This window comes from Haematobia irritans, chromosome 2 (genome assembly GCF_050003625.1).
Source record: "Haematobia irritans isolate KBUSLIRL chromosome 2, ASM5000362v1, whole genome shotgun sequence".
Taxonomy (NCBI): domain Eukaryota; kingdom Metazoa; phylum Arthropoda; class Insecta; order Diptera; family Muscidae; genus Haematobia; species Haematobia irritans.
Genome location: NC_134398.1, coordinates 160,748,465 through 160,772,872, shown reverse-complemented (window position 1 = coordinate 160,772,872; position 24,408 = coordinate 160,748,465). Strand labels below are relative to the sequence as shown.

Genomic DNA, 24,408 nt, shown 5'->3' with positions numbered 1-24,408 from the left:
TGTGAAAGTTTGCCTCAATTCGCGAACCATCTATTTGCGTGTTCTATGAATCCAACAGAGCTGACATCTTCTTCCCTCAGAACTTATCCAGTAGAGACAGCTTCCTCGAACTGGATACTGACGTTATTCATTGGTGTTGAATAGGAGTGGCAAATATAACTACGGCGTGTGGCGAGGATAACAAGACTGTGGAAGGACCAGTTTTCACAGCATACAGATCATTAGACGTTCACTACTTATCCAATTTTTGACTGTGATGTATTCTCCCACTGTTCTATCCACAAAACCTTAAAGAGACCATCAAACATGGACGACTAAAAATAAGCAATGCCGATTATCAACTGCACATATTTATGTATAATCACTGTATGATCATCATCATTATCGTCCCTCCCTCCATTTTCAATAGTATTGGTGGTGCGCCGCGTACTAAAAACGACAAAGAATAACTGATCGCACTCCATCTATTCGTAAGTACTAACTAACTAACTAACTACGCAGCATGTAATCTCAATTTTCTAAAGATGTCAGTTGACATTTGTCGCTGGTGCAAAACGGAACTCTTTGGAAAAAAATCTAAAAAAAAAGAAACAAGAGCGAGAGAAAATCGCGTAACTAAAACGAAATTCCATCGCATCAATTAAGTGAAAGAAAGACCAACGTCATAGTAATTGCCTTTAATTAGTCCTACTAATTGTGTAGTAATCTTCAAACCGAGATAAAGTCATTATAGTATTTCTCGCATGGGTCAAATTGTATGACCTCTATGCAAGTGTGAATCAAATGCAACAACGCACTCCGTTCTATTTCCGCAATATTAAAAAGCTTTAAAGTGATAGAGTAAGTGAAGCGGGAGTATTCAAGTAAAAAATGGCGACGACCTCTGATAGCCCCCAAATGCATCGTTCTATATCGATGCCCGTCCAACCTCAACCTCTACAACCAAAAACCATGAAACGTTCCCAGGAAAAAGAAACATTGTACGAAGAAGATTACTATCCAGAAAGTCCAACTTGTGAAAAGCGTCGTAAATCTCGCATAGATGATCGTTTAGGATGCCACAGTCACAGTGACAACAAGTGAGTTGTGGGAATTGTAAAATAATAACCGAGTTAAGGAGAATATAAAAATGGTGACAACGTTACGACAATGACTATGTATTCAATGTAGTACAGGGTATTTGTCAGTTATAGACATGGGAAATTTTATTAAATTTAAATACAGAGAGGGGCTACCTGATGTGAGTAAATTTAATTAAAGGAACATAGGTTGTGATAAAAACGAGGATTCGGATTATTTTCACTAACACTTGAGCCCGGATTTCGTAGTTTTTCGCTCTAGTGTCCTCGACGTATTCCTCTAATCCTTGTTGTCAAGTAGGTCAAGGCTTGGTATTACCTCTCCTCGGAAATGGCAAGATCTAATGGGAGCGCAAATTGGAAATTGGAGAATTTTTTTAAATGTTTGAACATTTATTCCGAACGAAAGATCTGACAAACAGACCAATCGATTTATCCCTCGCTAGTCACCCACTACCTTTCCCATCTTTCTGCCAACATACGGATACGGCGACGAAATAACGGCTCAATACGCGAATCGACCTAAATTTCCTCATAAGAACGAAAATCCTTATCAGCCAAGTCATGCGTCATCGATCGGAACAAGTGGTAATCGGATGGAGCAATGTCTGTGGAATTCGGCGGATGGGATTCCAAATAGGTTTTTAGGGTTTTGTAACATGTGGAAAAACCGTGATGCAAATGGCAGATTTAATGGGAGCGCAAATTGGAAAATTGGAGAATTTTTGCAAATATTTTAGCATTTATTCCGAACGAAAGATCTGACAAACTGACCAATCACTCACTATATTTTCCATCTTTCTACCAACATACGGATACCGCGACGAAATAACGGCTCAATTCGCGAATCGACGAAAATTCCCTCATAATGCTTAGTACTAAGTTCGTTTCTGCGAAAAACGAATACCTTCATCTATTTATTTATTCAACTACATAATATAAAAAGCCGAAACAGGCCAAATAAAACTATATTACATCTCATAATACTGAATCAAAGACAAAAAACTTATGCATACGGCTAGAGAAAAATATAAAAATTATTCACTCTACTCTCTATCTCCATAAATAGGGTCTCAAACCCAGGGATGTTAACTTATTTATGCGAAATAATATGCCTGCCTATTTGTTCTTGCGAAAAACCCAGGGTTGTATAAATATGTGTCTGAAAATGCTCAAAACAAAGATTTCGTGCGAAAACGTGATCTTAGTACTAGGCTTAAGAACGAAAATCCTTATCAGCCAAATCATGCGTCATCGATCGGGACAAGTGGTAATCGGATGGAGCAATGTCTGGGGAATTCGGCGTATGGGATTCCAAATAGGTTTTAGGGTTTTGTAACATGTGGCAAAACCCGTAATGCAAAATCTCCTTGTTGCACCTTTCCAAATATTGTGATCGTTTGTCACGTAATGCTCGACTCAAATGGGCCTGAATCGTGCCGGATCATAATCTGTATCTTTTACCATTTGCTCCTCATAGACATCGTAGTTCCCTAACCCCTATCTCGTTCGGGTTCCCCCAAATGTCTTATGCATACAACGCCCGTTTAACTCACCTTGACTTTGTTTTCTATGTTTATCTTCTGTAGCTTTCTGGCTCATATTGCCACGTTTTTGGTCCCTAAGCACATAGGAGTTGGCATTTTTCACTTCCCCGCATCCATTGCTGGACGATGTTTTGAGCACAATTGGCTCGGCGTTTTATTGGATAAGCTTTGACTTCTTCGCAACTGAGCCGATTTTGCGATCTCCTTAGGATTCCACCATCAAGACACTCCTTTTGGCGAGGGGTATAGTTAAAAGGGTGGTGCTTTTTTGTTTCTTCTCCTCCAACTCCTCCGAAGATTATCTTTTTATACCCTCCACCATAGGATGGGGGGTATATTAACTTTGTCATTCCGTTTGTAACACATCGAAATATTGCTCTAAGACCCCATAAAGTATATATATTCTGGGTCGTGGTGAAATTCTGAGTCGATCTGAGCATGTCCGTCCGTCCGACCGTCTGTTGAAATCACGCTAACTTCCGAACGAAACAAGCTAACGACTTGAAACTTGGCACAAGTAGTTGTTATTGATGTAGGTCGGATGGTATTGCAAATGGGCCATATCGGTCCACTTTTACGTATAGCCCCTATATAAACGGACCCCCAAATTTGTCTTGCAAGGCCTCTAAGAGAAGCAACTTTCATCGGATCCGGCTGAAATTTGGTACATGGTGTTAGTATATGGTCTCTAACAACCATGCAAAAATTGGTCCACATCGGTCCATAATTATATATAGCCCCCATATAAACCGATCCCCCGATTTGGCTTGCGAGGCCTCTAAGAGAAGCAAATTTCATCCGATCCGGCTGAAATTTGGTACATGGTGTTAGTATATGGTCTCTAACAACCATGCAAAAATTGGTCCACATCGGTCCATAATTATATATAGCCCCCATATAAACCGATCCCCCGATTTGGCTTGCGAGGCCTCTAAGAGAAGCAAATTTCATCCGATCCGGCTGAAATTTGGTACATGGTGTTAGTATATGGTCTCTAACAACCATGCAAAAATTGGTCCACATCGGTCCATAATTATATATAGCCCCCATATAAACCGATCCCCCGATTTGGCTTGCGAGGCCTCTAAGAGAAGCAAATTTCATCCGATCCGGCTGAAATTTGGTACATGGTGTTAGTATATGGTCTCTAACAGCCACGCAAAAATTGGTCCACATCGGTCCATAATTATATATAGCCCCCATATAATCCGATCACCAGATTTGACCTCCGGAGCCTCTTGGAAGACCACAATTCATCTGATTCAGTTGAAATTTGGTACGTGGTGTTAATATATGGCCTCAAACTCCCATGCAAAAATTGGTCGAAATCGGTCCATAATTATCATTCAATATTGAATATACGCTGGTTCCACTAATGCCTAAAGTTTTCTCATTCTCACAATAGGTCACATGACGATTTTGCAATATCCGGAACAAAAACTGATTTTGTACAACCTCCACGAAATTCGTCTTGGAGTACACTACGACATGTTATCAATAAACACAAGTTCTTGATGAAGCTTCATCGGCAAAATTTGAATTAAGTTCATCGATGCACTATTGTTGGATTAATCCTCGTCGAGTGTATTTAAAAAATAATCGCACGAAAATGTTCGCAATTTAAATACATTTTTGGGCGAGATGAATGTATTAAATTGCTGTAAACAACGCAAATAGCATTTGTATGCCAAAACGTTCTGAGTACGTATAACCTTAAAAATGTCAAGATTTTCGATAAAGCTGTCAGTTGGCAGATTGCAACACTAGGGTTGCCCAATCCCACCAAATGAAAGGCAGCCCTCATGCAATTGATTTTGATCATGAAGGCAAACTAAAGGCTATACTAAAATTTGGAACAGCTGTTCTATAATTTTTATTCTTTATTTATTTTATTATTTTTTATTCTCATCACTTTTTTTCCAATCCATGAAGAAGAAAAAAAATCACTTGAAAAAATACAGATATCTATCCATAAACATGTGGAAATAGAATGATAACACCAGTTCATTATCCCCATCAACCTTGGTTTCCTTTCCCTTAGCTTTTAAAGTATCATATCAGTGATTTATTGCAATAAATAAATGATTAAATCAAGTGACAGACGGATATGTATCTATTTCAGCTAAGATTTTTGATAAGACATTTTAAGATGATGCCTGTGGACACCTGTAGTATATCATAAAAACAAGTACAGAAAGTCCGAAGTTGTAAGGGACCGACTTTTCTATACGCTATACATCAACATTCCTTTTTTATATATATGTAAAGATATATATTCTTATCTAAATCTGAATCGATTTAAACAACATTTGGTACAATATGTTATTTGAAGATAATTAAGAGATTCGAGTTAATTTCATAGAAATCGGTACAACCCAGCAAAACCTTGTTAGGTTAGTTTCAGGCTCACTTAGACTATTCAATCCATTGTGATACCACATTAACTAAAAGTACCTATTACATATGGGCACTTCTAGTTTTTACCGATGAACTTTCTCGATTATTTTCTTATGTTGAACCAACCAGATTTTTCCAAAAATATTAGAAGACTTCTTAAGTTAACGTTTTCCAAGTCCGCCAGTAACCTAAAACTACACCCTCAAAAAAAATCGCTTCTTTAACATATGTTCCAAACATATTTTGCAGGAAGCACATATATTATTGCATACTGCCGAAACATTAATATGTTTGTTTTATGTGAACATATTATATGTTTGGAAGCATTTTGAGCCAAAAATATTATATGCTTGGAAGAATTTTTCCCAAACACGATTGTGCATTCCGTAACATACTCGTAATTTTCACTTCCACGAAATTTTTTAGTTATTGGCACCTTTCTCTGTAATACAAATAATGTTGAAGAAATTATTCACTTTTATAAATTTTTTAAATTTTACCTTTCGCCTGCACGGAGAATCGAACCGAGGACCATACAGTTTGTAAGCCAACACACTATCCACTGGGCTACGTAGCTGTTATAGTCACCAGTAGATAATTATCGTTTTAAGTTACATTTATATAGCATAGTTTGCAGCGCCCACGAGCCCATGCAAACATAACATTATTTAACAGAAACATACATTTGTTTGCCACGTGGAGCAGTGGTTAGCATGTCTGCCTTGCATGCAAAGGGTCGTGGGTTCAATCCCTGCTCCGACCGAAATTTTTTTTTTTTTTTTTTTTTAATTTACACATTTATATTTATACTATATTAATTTTTTTAAATGAAACATCGAAATGTGCGTTATTAAAGATTTATAGTCAGTAACAGTGCTTGATATAAACGAAATTGAATGATTTCTGGATAAAATATTATTTTTTATTGCAAAAATAACAATCTTGTAATAAAAAACTGTTTTTGTACAAAACTTTAAAATTTGGAAGGAATTCAAAAACTAACAAAAGAAGAACGTGGAGTCGAGTATAAACATACATACATAATTTTATAATATAAACATAAATTTATTTAGGAGTGAACAGTTTTTTACTAGCATTTAACACCATCGCTCTAAAATTCCTTTTATTTTTCTTTAATAATTCATTTTAAAGAAAATAAACTTTTTAAATTGTTTTAGCTGTAAAAGTCGAACTTAATGCCCGCTTTTATATTTGATGGTGTCCGTCAACTACTCGTGGACTACTTTTTAATAAAGTGAAACTAAACTTTGTTTTTTTACATTTTACTGTGTAATTTTTCACTATTTCCTCCTTATTTCATTTTACCGTCCCAACTCTAAAAAGAGTATAGTGCCCTTTCGTTATTTTTATGAAGACCCCTGATTTCTTTTAACGAACCAAGAAAAAAATAATGCCAAAATGATAAACAAAACACATGTCCACACATACATAAAATGCTGCTCTCAAGGCGAAAACATAAGCTGTTTGTTTTTCAAATGTCTATTCTCTTGGTTCAGAATGTATATTCTCTTTATTCAAATTAAATAATATTTAGACTTAAACATATCAAATTTTTGGCCTTATCATAAAACAGTTTTCCGAAACAACATACAAGCGGTTTCACAGAAATTGTTCTCTTTTGACTCTTTTGCTGTGTTATATTGATATCTTTCGTCAACTCTCCCGGTTTCCATCTCTATTTCTCTCTATACTCTCTCTGTCGCTTTGAATAAAATATCACAACATATGTATGTTTAGTTGAAATTTGTAAATTTATATATGTTTGTATTCACACATATGATTTTTATGAAACATTCATGCCCCAAACATAATATATTCTAACATATTAACATAGATGTCCCAAACATTTAGTGTTAGTTTAGGAAAATTACATGTTCGCACTTAAATATATTGTGGTTTAAAATCGTGCCCGAAACACATTTTGTTTATATAGGAACATATGAAAAACATATTTTTCTAACAGTGTATATGCCCCTAAAATTCGCTTACGCCTTACACAAAATTCAGGACACTCACACAAGAGGTGTTTAATTGATTCCTTTTCTTCCGCATCATGACAGCTCATACAATAGTCATTATACTTCGCGCCAATAGTTTTTGCAAAATCGCCTATTAGGCAGCGACCCGTTATAGCAGATATCAGGAGTGATATCTGACGTCTTGAGAACACTAGCATATCTAATGTGCGGTTTAAGTTTAAATGGGTCATATTTGCTTGGTGTCGTTACAACCATTGCAATTCTCCTAGATAGCAGTAGCTAGATAGCAACAATTAAAAAAATTACAGAAATTTATTTATACCTCTAATACGTTTGTATCGCCCGATAAATCATAAATAAACTTTTAGGGAATTGCAAAAAAATGCATTGGTTTTAAATATTTTTAACATTTTCTACTAACATTGCTTTTCGTTAAACGACGTTAGCCGATTTAAATTTTAAGTCTAGAGATTTTGTAGAAGTATAACAAGTGTTATCCAAATGGATTTATATGTCAATGGGAATATAAACTCTTATATTTTGGTCTAAAAAGTGGTTAAGGGTTTTTTTGTTTATGTTATAATAGATCTGTACACTGAAAAAAAGCATGCCCGGTTTGTCTTTACAATAATGATTTTGGTATTGATTCCGGGCCAAAGAAGCGGAGAATTGAAACAAAGATAAATTTAAGATACAATTCGTACTCGATTCTAGGAAACAAAGTTTTATTTATTTGTTTTTTTTTTGTTCGGCTGTTTTCTTCAGGTGCTATGAAAGTCATTTAATAACGTGGTAACGACAACTTAAATTCGTAATTCAGACTTGATTTCAAGTAGAAATTATGCTATGTTTCAAGTAATAAACATCTCATCTCATTTATCGAATTTTCATTCTCTTTTCGAGCCATACTAATATACGAACATACAAATGCCAGTTTAAAACTCCAAATTATAACGGATACTTCAAAGTAAAAACTGTTTTCTTAGTTCCAAAAAAACTTTAAACCAAATATGCCAAATCCTCAAAGTCTTAGCCTATATTTAAAGAGTTTTTATCTAAAGATTCAATACATCAGTCAATTTAAAGACGATTTCTTTAAATCAAAAATGTTTTTCATTACTCTAAGGAAAATTTGCCTCAGTTCAAAGACATGCAATTTTAATGGAGGGAAGCAAATTGACAAAATTTGTGGCCTAAATTTAATGTAGAAAAAAATATTGAAGCAAAGATTATAAACTTTGTTTTAATTAAAATTTCATTATTTTAAAGAAATTTATGCTTAACATCTTTTTTTATACCCACCACCATAGGATGGGGGGTATATTAACTTTGTCATTCCGTTTGTAACACATCGAAATATTGTTCTAAGACCCCATAAAGTATATATATTCTGGGTCGTGGTGAAATTCTGAGTCGATCTGAGCATGTCCGTCCGTCCGTCCGTCTGTTGAAATCACGCTAACTTCCGAACGAAACAAGCTATCGACTTGAAACTTGGCACAAGTAGTTGTTATTGATGTAGGTCGGATGGTATTGCAAATGGGCCATATCGGCCCACTTTTACGTATAGCCCCCATATAAACGAACCCCAAAATTTGGCTTGCGAGGCCTCTAAGAGAAGCAAATTTCATCCGATCCGGCTGAAATTTGGTACATGGTGTTAGTATATGGTCTCTAACAACCATGCAAAAATTGGTCCACATCGGTCCATAATTATATATAGCCCCCATATAAACCGATCCCCCGATTTGGCTTGCGAGGCCCCTAAGAGAAGCAAATTTCATCCGATCCGGCTGAAATTTGGTACATGGTGTTAGTATATGGTCTCTAACAACCATGCAAAAACTGGTCCACATCGGTCCATAATTATATATAGCCCCCATATAAACCGATCCCCCGATTTGGCTTGCGAGGCCCCTAAGAGAAGCAAATTTCATCCGATCCGGCTGAAATTTGGTACATGGTGTCAGTATATGGTCTCTAACAACCATGCAAAAATTGGTCCACATCGGTCCATAATTATATATAGCCCCCATATAAACCGATCGCCCGATTTGGCTTGCGAGGCCTCTAAGAGAAGCAAATTTCATCCGATATGGCTGAAATTTGGTACATGATGTTAGTATATGGTCTCTAACAACCATGCAAAAATTGGTCCACATCGGCTCATAATTATATATAGCACCCATATAAACCGATCACCAGATTTGACCTCCGGAACCTCTTGGAAGACCAAAATTCATCTGATTCAGTTGAAATTTGGTACGTGGTGTTAATATATGGCCTCAAACTCCCATGCAAAAATTGGTCGATATCGGTCCATAATTATATATAGGCCCCATATAAACCGATCCCCAGATTTGACCTCCAGAGCCCCTTGGAAGAGCAAAATACTTCCCACTCGGTTGAAATTTGGTACGTGATGTTAGTATATGGTATCCAACAACCATGCAGGAATAAGAAGTTTTAAGATACCACAACCCAAGTAATTCGATTGTGGATGACAGTCTTTCGTAGAAGTTTCTACGCAATCCATGGTGGTGGGTACATAAGATTCGGCCTGGCCGAACTTGCGGCTGTATATACTTGTTTTTATTTGATTTATTTATTTATTATTGTAAAACTAGTACAACAAGATTTGATACCTTATAAATTACAGTACTAGCTGGTATTTGGCAATACAAATGATTTGAAATAAATTTTAATATAAATTTTAAGATTTTAAATAATTGAAACATTTTGTAAATTACGCATCCTAAAAATTAGGTTTCGTAATCTTTAATACCAAGTAAATATTTTTTAAATCTGGACTCGCAGGATATACAACCAAAAAAGGAATATGATCATCCCTAATATGTATAATAGGGATGTAATATGTATCCCTGATATGTTTCAAGAGCAAAATGTTTTTTTTTTTGGATGTGACATGTTTGTCGCAAAAATGTTATTTTTTCGGTAATGTGTATCTTATTTCGGGAAGCATCTTTAAGTTTTGTGAGAATAAAAAAAACAATTTTGCCACAAACATGTTCCCCTCCTAAAATAACATTTTTTAGCTACAAAAATTCTAATTTTCCGTTTCTTCTCTCTATCTCTCAATAAAACAATGGCATACTCTCTCATATACATGGTCTTCCTCTCGTTTTTTTTTTTTTTTGGTCTCTTAGCATTATTACTGCAGATTGGTCTGGGAGTACAATTGAACTGAACAATGATCTTCGAAGGAATGGTAAAAAATAATAGAATATATTTTTATTCTCTAAAAATATATTTTGTCTTTCGTAATTTATCAGAAATTGATGTTATATACAATCGTCGCAAACCTTATAGGGTAATAGAGAAAAACGGACGTGAAAATGTCATCTTTAAGAGGCTGCCAGAGAAATCGTGGCGTTATATAAGAGACTTTGTCACGACATTGGTAAGAATGTTCATACCTAAGAGATATTTAAACAATAACAAATCATCAGAATCCACCAACATTTCGAGCACTCTCAACACCACCACTACCACTGTAAATACAAACAATAACCAATGCGACTCATTGAAGCCGGAAACGGAAGACTCATCTCACAGTGATCTCAAATTAAATATTATTGGGTCGTCATCTATGGATGAAAATCATAAAAATAATGAAGAAAAATTACGTAAAGATGATCGAAGAGTAACATTTTCTTTGTATGATTGAAATAAACCACATTGACATGCATCAAACAAATTGATCAACAAATTGTATATGTAGCTATCTGTTAATGTAGACCATTAGAAAATATTATGTATGTGTGTTTTCGGTTTATGTTTCCTAATAAAAATGTTCCATGTCCAAAATTTTTCCATTCTTACTACTAATTCAAAATCATTCATTATCGTTTTGTGGATTTCGATAGGGAGGAGTAGAGTAATATACCCATCGATTTATTATTACTCTTTAGATTGAATTAGAATGGAAATATATGTTGACCATGTTTGTGGGAAGTTACTTTCTAAGTTGGACTTTCTTTGCATTGCTCTGCTACATGGTGGCTTTTTCACATGGCGATTTGATGTTCGATGAAGTTACCGGCGAACGCTTGGGGGAAGGTAAAGATCCCTGCATCATTGGTGTCTATGATTTTACCTCGATGTTTATATACTCCATGGAAACTCAAACGACTATTGGATTTGGTGAAAAATATCCCAGCGAAGAATGTCCCGAAACCATGTTCCTGTTTATAATGCAAATCGTTTGTTCCATAGCCATTGAAGGAGCTATGGTCAGTATTATCTATGCCAAAACGGCCCGTCCAGCCAAGCAATTGACCAAATTGAAGTTTAGCAATAAAGCTGTGGTAAAATATAAAAAGAACAATAATAATTTGAGGACGGTACTAAGTTCTCTCATTGGAGGATTGAAAAAAAAAAAACAAAATCTCAAAAAATTTTTCGAGTTTAAAACGAACTTATTACCGGCCTTAAAAGGTTAATTAGAAACTGTTTTTAAAAATCTCATTCTTTTTCAGATATGCTATCGCGATGGTAAATTATGCTTATTATTTCGAGTTTGTGATCCCAGGGAACAGCACAGCATTGAATCGAAAATACGGGTTTATGTTATCATCGATAGACCGTAAGTGCAGTGAAAAGAAAAAGCAAATACAAGAGCCCTTTCGGTTTTGACTCTATACTTGAAAATTTGGGCGCCCAAAATCGACACCGGTCATTCGTAGTCAGTTACACAAACCAAGACCGGATAGTGGAAAATTTGACATTTTCTGTTAATCGCAAAATGGCGGTTTTTGAATATTCATGAAATTTCTATCTACTTTTTCATATTTTTCTTCCGAAAATTTAACTTATTGTAATGAGGTACTGAAAATGAGAAACAATACCGAAAGAATTTTCTTCGTAAAAAGAACGCAAAGTTTCGTTTCTTTCGTTTATAACCAAAGAAACTTTTCATCAAAAAAACGAAATGTTACGTTCTTGAAATTTGTTCTTAATAGTTGTATGTAAAACTTTCGTACCTTTTATGAAAAAATGTCGTACTTTTTATGAAACAATTTCGTACTTTCTATGATACAGTTTCGTACTTTTTATGAAAAGCTTTCGTACTTTTTATGAAAAATTTCATTTTTTTGTGGAAAATGTACGAAGAACTTCAATGAAACCTCTTCGTTATCTCAAAGAAAATGTTTCGTACTTTTTACGAAGAAATTTTAACGCAGAATGCTTCATAAAGTATACATAAATTTTATTTATTCATTTATTTATTGAATCATGAAGTAATATTAACTTCAAGGCCGATAAACATATTACTCTTAGCAAGTACCTGAGCATTAAATAATTCTGTAATAAATATAATATTTAATGACTATTTTTAGTTCAATACTAACACTATCGCGGCTCCCCAGTCGTAACAACAAAGGTGTATGATATTAAGATAAAAAGGGGATAAAGTCCCATAATTAGGTAGCCCAATATAGTAACCATTTCAATTAAGAGAATGCAAAGGTAGGCATACTAAACAAAAAAAATCGTTAAAACTTCTTCACAAAAATCATTAAATTTGAAGAAAGTTACATTAAAAGTACGAACTTTTATGAAGAAAAGTTAATGTAGAATATTTCGTAGACGTTTCAAATGTTCGTAAAATGTTCTTCGTAAAATTTAGGAAATCCAGCAAAAAATACTTCAGCAGTAAGAGTTTAGTTGCGCTGTTTGGTATACAATAAAGTAGGCAGTGCATATACACTGCATGAATCGGTGGCAATAACGTAAACGAATAATCAAACCAGTTTATGGTCATTCGTTTACATTATTGCAACCAATTCATGCAGTTTAGATGCATGAAAGGTAGTGCTGTTTTCCTTCACGCCAACAATGCTATACTCAAGATTATATATCACTTCTGAGCAATATTTCTATTAAAATGAGCAATTATATCAGCGCTATGTAAAAGCTGGTCTAAATCGGGATATAGCCCACAAAAATCAGCGCTGATTCGGTTGTTTTGTAAGCAGTTGGTACTGCCTCTCTCCCTTACAATCCTGCTGAAATAGTGATCCATTTTTTGCTGGGAAGTTAATTAAAATTTCGTTGTTCAACCATGACGACCAACTTTCGTTAAAAGAACGTAAGTAACATTTCGTTCTTTTTATGAAAAGTTTCTTTGGTTGTAAAACAATGACAAATTTCGTACTTTTGATGAAATTGCTCAAAGAGAATTCTTTCGGTGTACAAAACTTCTTGTATATAATATCCCTATAAAATAGGCCACTTTCATATGAAGTGTACCCAACTAGAATAGGGTTTTAGCTCAATTTTCCATTGAAAATTATAATAAAATAATTAACATCATATCTCCTTTATATCTAGCACCAAAGAGGGAGAACTTATCAAAACTCACACTGAATTAAAATTGGAAAATGATGGACAACAGCTTATTGTATGGCCAGAAACTGTCTGTCATGTCATTGACGAAACCTCTCCATTGCGTAATCTAAAAAGTGCCAAAGATTTGAATAATGCCCAATTCGAATTGTATGTAAGTATTGTTGGAGTATCACCAGCAACGGCTCAAGTTACAGAAGCTCGAACCTCATATATACCCAGAGAAGTGTTTTGGGGTCAACGATTTGTCAATATCATCAAATACGATACCCAAAATGAGCAATACATTATTGATTATAGTAATTTCAACACTACCATATCGGTAAGTAAAATTGTTGGTACTTTAATTGGATAAATGAAAATTTTTGTTTAATTGCAGGTTGATATGACCAGTGGTGATGGAGATATTCATTACGAAAAATTGGAGTAGACATTTTTTTCTAGTTGTTTCACCACTCTGATAAGTGGACAACTTTCGTGAGACGTTTGCTATATTTTAAAATTAACCTCTCAATGTGAACAAAATGTGGGCGATCGTGGGTGTCCGCTTCTGAGAGGTTTTACTGTATATACTGTAACTGTATTTTAACGTGTTTGCTAAATAACTATAAAATTACATAAAAGTATAAAAAATGAAATAAAATGTAATAATTTTTTTTATTTATCCTAAAACCAGAAGTCGGTGTTTGCTGTTATAATTATATATATGCAATAAGTTTGTGATTACATTTGTAACATATCGAAATATCGATATATACTTTAAGTATATACGTAGTCGGACATAAAGTATATATATATATATATATATATATATATATATATATATATATATATATATATATATATATATATATATAAATATATATATATATATATATATATATATATATATATATATATATATATATATATATATATATATATATATATATATATATATATATATATATATATATATATATATATATATATATATATATATATATATATATATATATATATATATATATATATATATATATATATATATATATATATATATATATATATATATATATATATATATATATATATATATATATATATATATATATATATATATATATATATATATATATATATATATATATATATATATATATATATATATATATATATATATATATATATATATATATATATTCTTGACCAGTGACAAATTCTCAGGAGATATTACGATGACCGTCTGTCTGGTTGTGTCTGTCGCAATCACTCTACAGTCTTCAAAGATAAAGCTATGGTGCTGCAATATTGCATAAACTCGTCTTTTGACTGCAGGCAGGTCAAGTTCGAAGATGGGCTATTTCGCCCCAGATTTTGATATAACCCCATACAAACCGAACCCCGATTTGGGGCCTTGAGCGTCTAGACATACCAATTTTTTTCCGATTTGCCTAAATTTCAAAATCTATAGGTATTTCGGGTACATAAATAAGTGTGACGAATATGGTGTGCTTCGGTCCACGTTTTGATTTCTCCTCCGTATAGCCCCATCTCTCGAATTTACTTCTTGGGCTTCTTGCAATTTTGTTCGATTTTCCTGAAATTCAAAATCAAATGAGATATTTTGAGTCCACACATAATACGCCAAATATGATGCATATCGGTCCATATTTTGATATACCCCCATATAGACCGATCTCTCGATTTGAATTCTAGAGCTTTTAGACACCGCAATTTTTATTCCATTTTCCTGAATCGAAAAAGTGATAAGTATCACGTGGCCTTCGGTTACAGATGGTTATATATATATATATATATATATATATATATATATATATATATATATATATATATATATATATATATATATATATATATATATATATATATATATATATATATATATATATATATATATATATATATATATATATATATATATATATATATATATATATATATATATATATATATATATATATATATATATATATATATATATATATTCTTGACCAGTGACAAATTCTCAGGAGATATTACGATGACCGTCTGTCTGGTTGTGTCTGTCGCAATCACTCTACAGTCTTCAAAGATAAAGCTATGGTGCTGCAATATTGCATAAACTCGTCTTTTGACTGCAGGCAGGTCAAGTTCGAAGATGGGCTATTTCGCCCCAGATTTTGATATAACCCCATACAAACCGAACCCCGATTTGGGGCCTTGAGCGTCTAGACATACCAATTTTTTTCCGATTTGCCTAAATTTCAAAATCTATAGGTATTTCGGGTACATAAATAAGTGTGACGAATATGGTGTGCTTCGGTCCACGTTTTGATTTCTCCTCCGTATAGCCCCATCTCTCGAATTTACTTCTTGGGCTTCTTGCAATTTTGTTCGATTTTCCTGAAATTCAAAATCAAATGAGATATTTTGAGTCCACACATAATACGCCAAATATGATGCATATCGGTCCATATTTTGATATACCCCCATATAGACCGATCTCTCGATTTGAATTCTAGAGCTTTTAGACACCGCAATTTTTATTCCATTTTCCTGAATCGAAAAAGTGATAAGTATCACGTGGCCTTCGGTTACAGATGGGACACACGTCAGCTACGCTGATATCAATCACTGATAGGTAGGAATTGAGGCAGCTGCACTTGTCGGATCATAGTTGGTCTGTCTTAACTTTGGTCTGCGTTGGGAGGTCTCTCTCTCCCCCGGTGCTACGGGCGGTGGTCGAGCTCCGAGAAAAGGATTAACATTGTAGCTACTCACCGCTTCAGCTACAGCATCCTCATGAATCCTGTTTAGACCTATTTGATATCCTGCTTGATCGAGAGGCTCTCTTTTGCAGTGCAGTGGCATGAGCAGACGACCTAAAAAGGCTGTCGAATGTCTTAGTCTTCCGAGTTTGATTAAAAAGTTATTTGTATCAATTAATTTTTAATTAAAAATTTCCAATCATTGACTAAATTAAGTTAATGCTTCTATCTTGATTAAATAGTTATTTGTATCAATTAACATATTAATTGAGAAAATTTTCAACTTTTTAATTGGAAATATTTTGGTGATTTTTTTCTGTGTAGTGAATAGTGTGCTGAGGATTTGAAGGGGGATATCCTCAGGTTTCTAGCAGTGAAATAACTAGTAAGATTAGCGAGGTGGACGTTCAATCGATCGTATATATCATCAACAAAGGGCCCGGATGCCATGATTGCACAATCGTCCGCATATGAGACAATCTCGACGCCGTCAGAAGGGGTTCAGTCCTGCCGGTAGAGACGTATTATCGATGTCCTCGAAGTGTCTGGCATGGTTGACCGTATCGAATGCTCTCGATAGGTCAAACGCCATGAGGACCGTCCTATGACACGGCTTGGGCTGGTAGAGTCCTCTAATGAATGCTGAAATGGCATGCAAAGCAGTCGACGTGCTATGTACTTTACGGAATCCATGTTGATGGTTAGCGGCTGGAAAATTCTCCACAAGGTTGGGGAGGAGTAGTGCCTCAAGTGTCTTGGCTACTGACGAGAGAAGGGATATCGGTCTCTACGATTCACCTTTACTCGAGTCTTTGCCTGGCTTCAGTAGTGGAATCATCCTACCCATCGGCTATAACAGGTTGGCTGATAAGTCCCCGATCTGACACATAGATGGCGTCGCTAGTATTTTTATATAGTACCAACATTCAAATGATTCGTGTCAAAATTTGACGTCTGGAAGTCAAATAGTTTGTGAGATAGAGCGTCTTTTGTGAACCAACTTTTGTTATTGGGAAAAAAATTTTAAAAAAGAAATTTCGTGTTTTGATAAAATACTGTTTTCTGAAGGAAAAAAAATACGGTGGAAGCAAAAACTTGGCTTGATAATGAGTTTCCGGGCTCTGCCCCAGGGAAATCAACAATAATTGATTGGTATGCAAAATTCAAGCGTGGTGAAATGAGCACGGAGGATGGTGAACGCAGTGGACGCCCGAAAGAGGTGGTTACCGACGAAAACATCAACAAAATCCACAAAATGATTTTTAATGACCGCACAATGAAGTTGATCGAGATAGCAGAGGCTTTGAAGATATCAAAGGAACGTGTTGGTCATATCATTCATCAATATTTGGATATGCGGAAGCTCTTTGCAAAATGGGTGCCGCGCGAGCTCACATTTGACCAAAAACAACAACGTTTTGATAATTCTGAGCGGAGTTTGCAGCTGTTAACTCGTAATACACCCCGAGTTTTTCCGTCGATATGTGACAATGGATGAAACTTGGCTCCATCACTACACTCCTGAGTCCAATCGACAGTCGGCTGAGTGGACACGACCGGTGAACCGTCTCCGAAGCGTGGAAAGACTCAAAAGTACGCTGGCAAAGTAATGGCCTCTGTTTTTTGGGATGCGCATGGAATAATTTTTATCAATTATCTTGAGAAGGGAAAACCATCAACAGTGACTATTATATGACGTTATTGGAGCGTTTGAGGGTCGAAATCGCGGCAAAACGGCCCCATATTAAGAAGAAAAAAGTGTTGTTCCACCAAGACAACGCACCGTGTCACAAGTCTTTGAGAACGATGGCAAAAATTCATGAATTGGGCTTCGAATTGCTTCCCAACCCACCGTATTCTCCAGATCTGGCCCTAGCGACTTTTTCTTGTTCCTAGACCTCAAAAAGATGCTCGCGGGAAAAAAATTTGGCTGCAATGAAGAGGTGATCGCCGAAATTTAGGCCTATTTTGAGGCAAAACCGAAGGAGTACTACCAAAATGGTATCGAAAAAATGGAAGGTCGTTATAATCGTTGTATCGCTCTTGAAGGGAACTATGTTGAATAATAAAAACGAATTTTGACAAAAAAAAAATGTGTTTTTCTTTGTTAGACCGGGGACTTATCAGCCAACCTGTTAGTATGTGATTCCATGGACAAATTAGGGAGTCCGGTCAAATACTCAACTCCCAGCGTTACCAGATGCTTCAGCATTAGCATAGAGATTCTGTCGGAGCCCAGCGCCTCAGATGGTTTCGCGCTGTTGATGACATTGGTAACTTCGGCTATGCTAAATTGTGATGTATCAACGGCTCGGAAACCACGAATGCGACGAGTGGCTTACTTTTTCGATCTATCACTCTCGGGACGCTCGACAAACTGTCGGTTGAAAAATCTTGCGCATCTCTTTGGATCAGTCACCGTCACACCACCAAAGGTGACTGCAATCCCATCATCCCTTGTGGTGGGCTTCGAGAGGGCTTTGACTTTTGACCACAACTTACCCGTTCCTCTGCCTAAATTACATTGCTTCAGGTGCTCTAACCAAGTGTTCCGCTTGTGCTCGTCGACTATCTTACTGATCTCTAGATTCAGTTACCTGATTCTAGGATCAGAAGGGTTAGCACGACGGCGTTCATCGCGCTCGTCAGCGGGTATGAAGCGATACATTTGACTTATCCTTCCTGTAGCAGTAAGGGATTTTAGTGAATTTAAAGAGATTCTGGTCAATAGTCATGGTGGAAATTTAAATGACCCTTCCTTTAATTTTTATTTAACTTTCCACTGACGTTAATAAGATCCTTAATAGTACTGGGCGAACTGCTTGTAAAGAAAGAAAAGTCTTAATATATTTATCATTTTTATTTAAATCTTATTATTATAAACAATTTCGAATAAATACTAACAATAGAGCCAAGCATCAAATATGCATGGACGTTAAATGTTGAAAATATGAAAAAAATAATTATTGATATATATGGTAAATTTTCAATAAATACTTGAACAATAATGAAAACAAAAAATCAAATACACTCCATACTGGGCTCCAAAAATTATTCCTTCTCCTTTGCCATTTGCAATTGGTGACGTAACAGCTCATTCTCTTCCTTCAATCGTAAAAACTCATTCACAAAGGGATCCGTTTGTAGCAGAACTCCTAAACTATCACGAATATCTTCGATTAGGTCAGAACGTTGATTCCATAAATTGAAATTTTGTGTAAATATTTGCCATTTATTGGTTTCGCTTTGTAGTTTCATTTCAAATTCCAATTGTTTGAAACGTTCTAACATCTCAGTTCTCAATTCATTAATGGCATGTTGTACACCGGAATCGTTTGTATTGACGTTGGTAGTTGTAGATCCTTGGTGACGAATGGTTGGCACTATATTGGAGGCAGCCAAGCGTTGGTTAGATGAAGTCAATATTCCACCCATAGATGTACGATTTGGTGTGCTGTTGAAATTTACTGGTAAAGGCTTAAGGCGCGCAGTTGCAAAATTTATCTCATTTTGAGGATTTTCCTTATCAGATGACTCCCCAGTAGTATCTTGTCCTGAGTCTTGGGCATTTCTTTCTTCCTCTTTTATTTGTGATAATTTTCCAGCTGGTGATAATGGAGATCTACTGCGATTCAATGGCACTTTCAAGAAATCGGATGTATTTGCCCGAGCATCAAATGAATCGCTTTGTATTGCTGATATATTGGGGCCTCCAATACCATTTCCTTTGCCCATAAGAGAAAGGCGGCTATCATCCGATATAGGCTTACGCGATAAAGATTCCCAATCGAAACTATCACGTCGTGGAACAAAACGTGGTGAAATTTTCTCTTGTCCTCGATTGGCATGAAAGTCTAGAAAATCACAAAATGAATCGCGATGAGAGCGTGTAGTTTCTGCAACACCTTGAACAATTGATTTATTTCCAACAACTCCACTCGGTGTGATAGCAGACGTTTCTCCCACACCAGTGCTGGAAAAACTTTGGCTTGAGTTCTCACTTGGTAGGGGTACAAATGCCACCCTTGTTACGCCCACATCGTGTACCTTTTTCGAAGACAAAAACATTTTTGTATTTCTCATGTCATAGGTTGTCAACTCTCCTTTTAGATTTCCCACACACATATAGTTTCCACATTCACTAGCGGCCACAGTGGACAAAGGATGACAATAGGAAATTTGCACTGGTTTCACTTTACGACGAGTATCGAAAATATTTATGGTACAATCGTAACCCACACTGATAAGAGTATCAGGATTAGCGGGTGACATGCATAAATCACGACATTGGGCACCATGGGCATCAGCAGCATGAAATACTTTACGTTTGGCATAAACATCATATATGGTAACCGCTCCTTTGTATGAAGCTATAGACAATTGGAAACGTTTGGTCGGATGAAAGCGTGCTAGTGTTGAACTGCAAAATCAATGGCAATTTAAATTAAATAAAGAATTAAATACTTTATTATGTGGATGGTCCAATAGGAACTTAACATAGAAAAAATTACTGGCCACCCACATACTGCTTTTTTATTGGGGTATATGTGGGAAATTATTGTAAGTTTATCGGAAAATGTATAAAAGTTCCAAAAAGTTTATTGTTACTCTCGAAAGGCGTTATGAAAGAGTTATGAATAATTGATTTCCACGACATTAATAAAATAAAAATTTGTATAACAAAATTAATTTAAAACTTACTTGCTATCAATGTTAAAGGTATCAATTTTAGTTTTAGTTCTAATACCGTATATATTAATTGATCCATTTTCAAATACCGATGCAATATACTCATCCGATGCATTATAATCTAAATAGAGAACAGAATTTCTATTCGAATCTGAAAAGAAACAAATACAATAAACAAATTAGTATGCATTGATAATTTATTTTATTTCAAAATGCACAATAATAGGTTACAATGGTAGTAGTCATAAAAAATGTGTTTTGAAAGTCGGTGTAAAAATAGAATAGAAAGAAACTTTTGAGAAAATTTTCTATAGAAATAAAACGTTGACAAAATTTTCTATAGAAATAAAATGTTGACAACATTTTCTATAGGAATAAAATTTTGACAAGATTTTCTACAGGAATAAAATTTTGACATTTTCTACAGGAATAAAATTTTGAGAAAATTTTCTATGGAAATAAAATTTTTAGAAAATTTTTTTATAGAAATAAAATTTTTACAAAATCTTCTATAGAAATAAATTTTTGACAAAATTTTCTATAGAAATAAAATTTTGACAGAATTTTCTATAGAAATAAAATTTCGACAAAATTTTCTATAGAAATAAAATTTCGACAAAATTTTCTATAGAAATAAAATTGTTAAAAATTTTCTATAGAAATAAAATTTTGACGTTTCTATAGAAATAAATTTTTGACAAAATTTTCTATAGAAATAAAATTTTGACAGAATTTTCTATAGAAATAAAATTTTGACAAAATTTTCAATAGAAATAAAATTTTGACAAAATTTTCTATACAAATAAAATTTTGACAAAATTTTCTATAGAAATAACATTTTGATAAAATTTTCTATAGAAATAAAATTTTGAAAAAATTGTCTATAGAAATAAAATGTTGACAAATTTTTCTATAGAAATAATATTTTCGATAGATATAATATTTTGACAAACTTTTCTACAGAAATAAAATTTTGACAAAATTTTCTATAGAAATAAAATTTTGACAAAATATCTATAGAAATAAAATTTTGACATAATTTTCTATAGAAATAAAATTTTGACAAAATTATCTATAGAAACAAAATTGCGACAAATTTTTCTATAGAAATAAAATTTTGACAAAATAAGATTTTTTGGTAGTTTTGTGGTAAAGTATTATCCAAATTTTAGTTGATTATTTGTAGCTCGAGTGGCAACCGTGTACTTAGGATGTGGTCACACCATAAGCGTAGTAAGGCCTCTGGGGGGAGGGCTTAGCCCCCTCCAGAAAAAAATTAACCCCACCTAGAATGTGGAAACCTATATATGATTTTCCATTTTATATTGTTACTGTAGTATAGATAGGCTATAGGCCCCCTGGTTAGAAATGTCTAGATACGGCAATGGATCACACTAGGCAAATATTTGACCAAAATGAGTGTGAAACTTTTTCCAAGATAATTCTCCAGGTTTTGGAAGTCGCTCTTATCGTGACTAAAAATGTTTGCTGGTTTTACTGTGGTGACGAATTCTTTTTTGATTTCTGTATAATATTTGCCTTGTGTGACCATACTGTTAATTCATTTCCAATAATGTAGAGTAAATTCTAGTCTGATTTGTAGGTCCCAGGTACTTTACTCTGAACCTAATAGATTAATATCCGTAAGGTAATATTCATTAAAACATGATGCAGCTGCCGTATGTATCGGAAATATTCCAAATAGTCTGGCGACGGAAAATTTTTGGTCTTCTGTGTGGACACCAAAACCAACTTGTCTGGGAGTCTATTTGTTCTGCTTATTAAAACGGAGTCATTGTTTCAAATTTCTTTTTAATGAGATTCTTTGGCGGAGCGCATATCTGTATGGCAGATTTTGCATTTTTTTTCCCGAACGAACCCAACGTCCAAATTCCCGCCCCGAGAAAAACAATTGAACAAAATTAAAATTTATAGTTTCACGCCCAATGAAAGCGATGTATTTTCGCCATCATCAAATACAATTTTAGGGCACCTAAAGTAGATGTTTTCGTGCCAAAAAAAAAGCTATTAGTTTCGCCATTATCAAATACAATTTTAAGACCACGTAAAGACATGTACATTTTTTTATTTTGTATTCATTCCACGTTCAAAAATCTTCTAAAACTTCCTAAAAATTAGTTCATTTTTTATCCTAGTAAAATTTATTTTTCCAAAGCTAACTGGATTTGTTGGAACATTTGTTTCCCATGTCCTGTACAGATATCATCGATCTTCCATGTCTCAATAAATTCTTTGGATGTGAGCAAATGCCTGCAAATTTCTAAACACAGAAGTCTGGAACAAGCTCTCAATCGGAAAAATCGGTTCTTCTCAGTTCGTGCTATTACTATTCGAGTTTCCTGCGAAGCTCTACTGGGACATGGTGTTTTCAAGGAGGCTTGTGAAGATTTAATGATGGAATCCGGCTTTTCCGATTCCATTATATTGAATAATTCTCTATACCTACTCCAATATGCTTTCTCATATTTTTGCCGATGTTTGGACGATCTAAAATGGTTTGTCCATTCAAAACATCCTACTCCAACATAAGCTAGTGTTGAACTCCTGTAGGGCCTATGATATGTTAAAACCCCCTTTTGACCATTTCATGTTTTGTATTGTTAGCTAGAGACAAATATTCATGAACTACTGTTATGGAACTCCTGCAAATGGAAAAACTTACCAGCATTGAATTTATGGACATACTCCGTCTTAGCATAATTGTACAATTTTACATGACCATTAGATAGACCCACGGCCATCTCTTCCATTGATTGTTTGGCACAGGCAACGCAATACACATTATCGATGTTTAATTTCCTTACTCGTTGTAAATTCATTGCTACCAAAGGAAAATATGGAAAATTGATAGTTAATTGATAGTAAAGACCGGGACTACTTTACATACTTTGACCTTTATCTTTTTCTTTCACCCTCATGACTTCCAAACCGGATTTTTTATTGACCTCAACAAATATCCTTTGTTGAGCATAGAATTGGAAATCTGTTGACTCGCCATTTGCATGTTGATATGTAGACTTTGTTTCCAGATCATTGAAGTCAGATAGAATTGTGGTCTTTGCCGTTGATACCAGGAACATTGTGCTCTAATGTAATTAATAATTTTTCGGAGCAAATTATTGATGCCGAGCAGCGAGCACTGAAGTTATTTGACAATTGTTTGAAATTATTCCAATTGGACGCCAAATATTTGACAACCAACGAGGAATGATGTGGAATTGAAATAATCTCTAGCCAATGATATTACTACTAAGAAAAGATTTGACCTCAAAGGCATTTGAAATTGCAGTTGTGAATGAAAGTTGATTTCAAATATTCATCAAAGGTTAATGCGAAATACATACGAAATAAGGCTGTCACCCGGGATAAATCCCGTCCCGAAACCCCGGGGCAGGACAAACATGGGTAGTCTTCATTCTCTGGGTTAGACACAGAGTCTTGTAATACATAAATTAGGAGAAATCCATAATATAACAGCAATTAGCAGATGAATGATGATTTACGGTTTGTGTGAAAAAAGAAAAGAAAGAAAAAAATACAACATAAATACGAAACT

General features: G+C 34.6%; 2 protein-coding genes across 2 annotated transcripts; one reads left to right on the top strand and one right to left on the bottom strand.

The window, feature by feature from the left end:
* The first annotated feature begins 525 nt into the window (after nt 1-525).
* Irk3 (Inwardly rectifying potassium channel 3) lies at nt 526-14,070 on the top strand. Its single transcript, XM_075296748.1, has 7 exons — nt 526-1,079; nt 10,191-10,252; nt 10,317-10,444; nt 10,956-11,351; nt 11,523-11,629; nt 13,378-13,714; nt 13,772-14,070. The coding sequence occupies exons 1-7, from the start codon at nt 871-873 to the stop codon at nt 13,820-13,822; spliced, it is 1,290 nt and encodes a 429-aa protein (XP_075152863.1). The 5' UTR covers nt 526-870; the 3' UTR covers nt 13,823-14,070.
* A 4,913-nt stretch (nt 14,071-18,983) lies between these two features.
* On the bottom strand, nt 18,984-24,023 carry Grip71 (WD repeat-containing protein Grip71). Its single transcript, XM_075296747.1, has 4 exons — nt 23,740-24,023; nt 23,515-23,673; nt 20,844-20,982; nt 18,984-20,562 (listed from the first exon to the last, which is right to left on the bottom strand). The coding sequence occupies exons 1-4, from the start codon at nt 23,930-23,932 to the stop codon at nt 19,194-19,196; spliced, it is 1,860 nt and encodes a 619-aa protein (XP_075152862.1). The 5' UTR covers nt 23,933-24,023; the 3' UTR covers nt 18,984-19,193.
* Nucleotides 24,024-24,408: the final 385 nt, after the last annotated feature.

Excerpts from the sequence above, each read along its gene's own strand:
- Irk3 (XM_075296748.1), top strand. The coding sequence starts at position 871 with ATGGCGACGACCTCTGATAGCCCCCAAATGCATCGTTCTATATCGATG. Across the intron at positions 10,253-10,316 it reads CAATGATCTTCGAAGGAATG|AAATTGATGTTATATACAAT; the intron begins GTAAAAAATAAT and ends GTAATTTATCAG. Across the intron at positions 11,352-11,522 it reads AGTTTAGCAATAAAGCTGTG|ATATGCTATCGCGATGGTAA; the intron begins GTAAAATATAAA and ends ATTCTTTTTCAG.
- Grip71 (XM_075296747.1), bottom strand. The coding sequence starts at position 23,932 with ATGTTCCTGGTATCAACGGCAAAGACCACAATTCTATCTGACTTCAAT. Across the intron at positions 23,674-23,739 it reads AGAAAAAGATAAAGGTCAAA|CAATGAATTTACAACGAGTA; the intron begins GTATGTAAAGTA and ends TTCCTTTGGTAG. Across the intron at positions 20,983-23,514 it reads TGTCCATAAATTCAATGCTG|ATTCGAATAGAAATTCTGTT; the intron begins GTAAGTTTTTCC and ends GTTTCTTTTCAG.